Below are 3823 nucleotides of genomic sequence, written 5' to 3'. Positions count from 1 at the left end.
CTGTAGACCGCTTTGTGGTTGTCAGGCACGCGGATCTTGGCTAAGTGAGTAACGAAGATTGGGTGATTGTCACGGGTCACTCCTTCATTCTGACTTAACTGAATTAAGTATGAGAGTATATCTTGGAGAAGAAGTAGGCATGAATTGAAAGAAAAACAATAGTACTTGCATTGATTCATGAAGAACAGCAGAGCTCCACACCTTAATCTATAGGTGTAGAAATTCCACCGTTGAAAATACATAAGTGAAAAAGGTCTAGGCATGGCCGTGAGGCCAGCCTCCAAACGTGAAAAGATGATAAAAGTTACATAAGATTCCAAAAGATCCTCTAAAATAAATCTCTAAAAGTAGTTTTTATACTAGACTAGTAGCCTAGGGTTACAGAAAATGAGTAACTAAGTGCAGATAGTGCAGAAATCTACTTCCGTGGCCCACTTGGTGTGTGCTTGGGCTGAGCATTGAAGCTTTCACGTGCATAGGCTATTCCTGGAGTTAAACTCTAGCTTGGGTGCCAGTTTGGGCGTTTTACACCAAGAAGTTTTAGGCTGGCTTTGGACGCCAGTTCGGGCGATCAAATCTCAGGAAAAGTGTAGACTATTATATATTGCTGGAAAGCCCATGATGTCTTCTTTCCAACTCAATTGGGAGAGCGCCAATTGGGCTTCTGTAGCTCCAGAAAATCCATTTCGAGTGCAGGAGGGTCAGAATCCAACAACATCTGCTGTCCTTTTTCTGCCTCTGAATCAGATTTTTGCTCAAGTCCCTCAATTTCAGCAAAAAAATACCTGAAATTACAGAAAAACACACAAACTCATAGTAAAGTTCAGAAATGTGATTTTTGTATAAAAACTAATAAAAATATAATAGAAAAACTAAAGCATACTAAAAACTTTGGAAAAATAATGCCAAAAAGGGTATAAATTATCCGCTCATCAACCACCTCTTCCATGGTTGGATTTCAGCCGCCTCTGTGGTTGTACAACTGGTTTAGCATCGTCTTATAATAGAATCTTGTGCATACACTTGGTTGGACTTATCCTCTTTAGGTCATTCATGGTCCATCCAAGAGCTATTTTATGGCTCTTGAGTACTTAAATCAGCGCTTCTTCTTCTTGCTGCCTCAGGGAAGAGCTTATAATCATTGGATAGGTGTTTTCTTTGGCAAAGTACACGTACTTTAAGGATGGAGGTAATGTCTTTAGTTCGAGTTTAGGGGGTCCTTCCTCGATACTAGGCCTGCTAAGCGTCTCCCTCTGAGCTACTGGTTCATCCGGTTCAAGCAGTGTGTCCTCAAGACTGGCGTCCAGTTCCTTTTCAAGCCTCTCAGCTTTAAATACTTCTTTAACCAGAGTTTTTATGACATCTATCTTCATGCATTCTTCTGGATGATCGGGGTATTGCATAGCATTGACTACGTTCAGCACGAACTCATCTTTATCAACCCTCAGTGTCACTTTCCCCTTCTGGACATCAATGATAGTTCTTCCTATGGCTAGGAAAGATCTTCCTAGAATGTTAGATGCATTCTTGTCTTCTTCGATATCTAGTATCACGAAGTCCATAAGAAAAGTAAAGGGTCCCACCCTCACAAGCATCTCTTCAACCACTCCTAATGGAAATTTTACTGAGCAGTCAGCTATTTGGAGGCAAATACGGGTAGGCTTGATTTCTTGAATCTGGAGTTTCTTCATCAATGATAATGGCATTAGGTTGATGCCTGCTCCACGATCACATAAGACCGTCTTTATGCAGGTGTCTCGAATGGTAAAGGGGATCACAGAACTTCCAGGGTCTTGCAATTTCTCAGGTAGATTCCTCTGAATGACTGCACTACACTCCTTGGTGAGTATAATTGTTTCTGCCTCTCTCCAGTCTCTTTTGTTGCTCAATATATCCTTCATGAATTTCGCATATGAAGGCATTTGTTCAAGGGCTTCTGCAAAAGGGATTTTTGATTTCAAGCTTCTTGAAGATGTCAAAGAACTTGGCATGTTTATCTTTTTCTGCTTTATGGAGTTTCTGAGGATATGGTAACTTAGCCTTGTACTCATGGGCTTTAGGTAGTGCAGGATGAGTCTCTAAAGTGACTGAGAAAGGATTATCAGGGTGTCTAGAGGGGGGTGGATTTAGAGTTAGCATTTATTACCTCCCCCTTGTCTGGGTGTTGAATGCCTATTCTGTCCCCTCTTGGGAGTTCAGCACCAGAATTGGTATTCTGAGTTACTACATCTTCCTTCTCTGGTGTCTCCTCTTCATCCTGCGCTACATTGTTTAGAGGTTGAATGTTCAAGGTTTTGCCACTCCTTAATTTAATTGCCTGGCATTCCTCATTTATCTGCTCGGACATTCTCTGGGTTGTCTGGCTCAATTATGTCTCCAGGTTCTTGAGAGATGCTCGGGTCTCTTGCACAAATCTTTGTTAGCTTTTTGTGAATTTTTGCATGCTTTGTAACTGTTGTTTCAGACGGTTTAGCTGTTGAGCCATTGCTTTGTTCTGGGCTAGAATTGTGTTTGTGGTAGATTCCTCCTTAGCTTCCCTTTTTGCTAAAGTCCTCTCAAATGAATATAAATATTGATTGTTAGCCACCATCTCAATGAGCTCATCAACTTATTTAGGTGTCTTCTTCATGTGTATGGAACCACGTACAGAATGATCCAGGGACATCTTGGCTATGCCGGAGAGCCCGTCATAGAAGATATCCAGCTTGACCCAATTTGTGAACATCTCAATGGGGCATTTCCTGAGCATCGACTTGCACTTCTCCCAGGCATCGTAAAGGGACTCGCTCTCTTCCATCCTAAAGGTTTGAATATCCCTTTGTAATTTAGTCAACCTCCTTGGGGGAAAATACATATTCAGAAACTTGTTGACTACCTTACTCAAGTTGTTCAAGCTCTCCTTGGGTTGGACATCCAACCAGTCATTGGTTTGATCTATCATAGCAAATGAAAAGAGCAATAGCCTGTAGACATCAAGATCTACTCCATTGGTCCTTATAGTGTCACAGATCTACAGAAAGTCAGAGATGAATTTATTGGGGTCTTCCTGAGGGTGTCCATGAAACTGACAGTTTTGCTGCACTAAATTGATCAATTGTGGGTTCAGCTCAAAATTGTCTGCTCTAATAGGAGGCACACTAATGCTCCTTCTATAGAAGTCAGGAGTGGGAGCTGTATAAGATCCCAAAATTCTTCTGGGTTATGCACTCTCATTCGGGTCCATAATGAACTCTTCCTGTTCCTGCATACATGATGTGAAAGATTTATACGGGTTCGGAATTTAACAAAATAATTTCGTTGTGAGCATAGCCCAAACCGATAATCAATCCTCAAATCAAAGTTTAATTTGTGGTTGTCACAAGTCCAACTCAATAAAAATAACCGAGAGTATTAGTCCCGGTTCGTCTTCTCAAGGAATTGTAGTGAGGTATGCGTATTATTGGTTATGGTATCCAAGGGGTGGGTTGGTAAAAGGCAAGAAAATAAATGACAACAAAAGTAAAGCAAGCAACTAAAGAAAACAAATACTAAAAAGAGGCATTCAAGGATTGAGAATATAAGCTTTCTATCCTAGTCATTAATTATAATACAATGATTAACAAGAGTTTATCCTATTAAGTCATCCCCAACGAGAGAAGGTACAATGTCATCTCCAACACTCAAAGAAAGTCTAATAAGACTAGTTAATCTCAATCCAAAAGTCCTAATCAACTTACTAATTGAATTAGTAAGTGTTTAGAGTCAATGGAAACAATATTAACTAACAACTCTAGATCACCAATCTAAATTGGGTATTAATGACTCAAGATTACCTAATTTCTCT

At 40.3% G+C, this 3823-nt stretch overlaps 1 protein-coding gene across 1 annotated transcript; it reads right to left on the bottom strand.

The window, feature by feature from the left end:
• On the bottom strand, positions 1092–1991 carry LOC107615448. Its single transcript, XM_016317510.1, has one exon. The coding sequence runs from the start codon at positions 1989–1991 to the stop codon at positions 1092–1094; it is 900 nt and encodes a 299-aa protein (XP_016172996.1).

The sequence above is a fragment of the Arachis ipaensis genome, chromosome B09 (assembly GCF_000816755.2).
Source record: "Arachis ipaensis cultivar K30076 chromosome B09, Araip1.1, whole genome shotgun sequence".
NCBI classification, from domain to species: domain Eukaryota; kingdom Viridiplantae; phylum Streptophyta; class Magnoliopsida; order Fabales; family Fabaceae; genus Arachis; species Arachis ipaensis.
The sequence above is the reverse complement of the archived record's forward strand: the minus strand, read 5'-3'. Positions and strand labels throughout refer to the sequence as shown.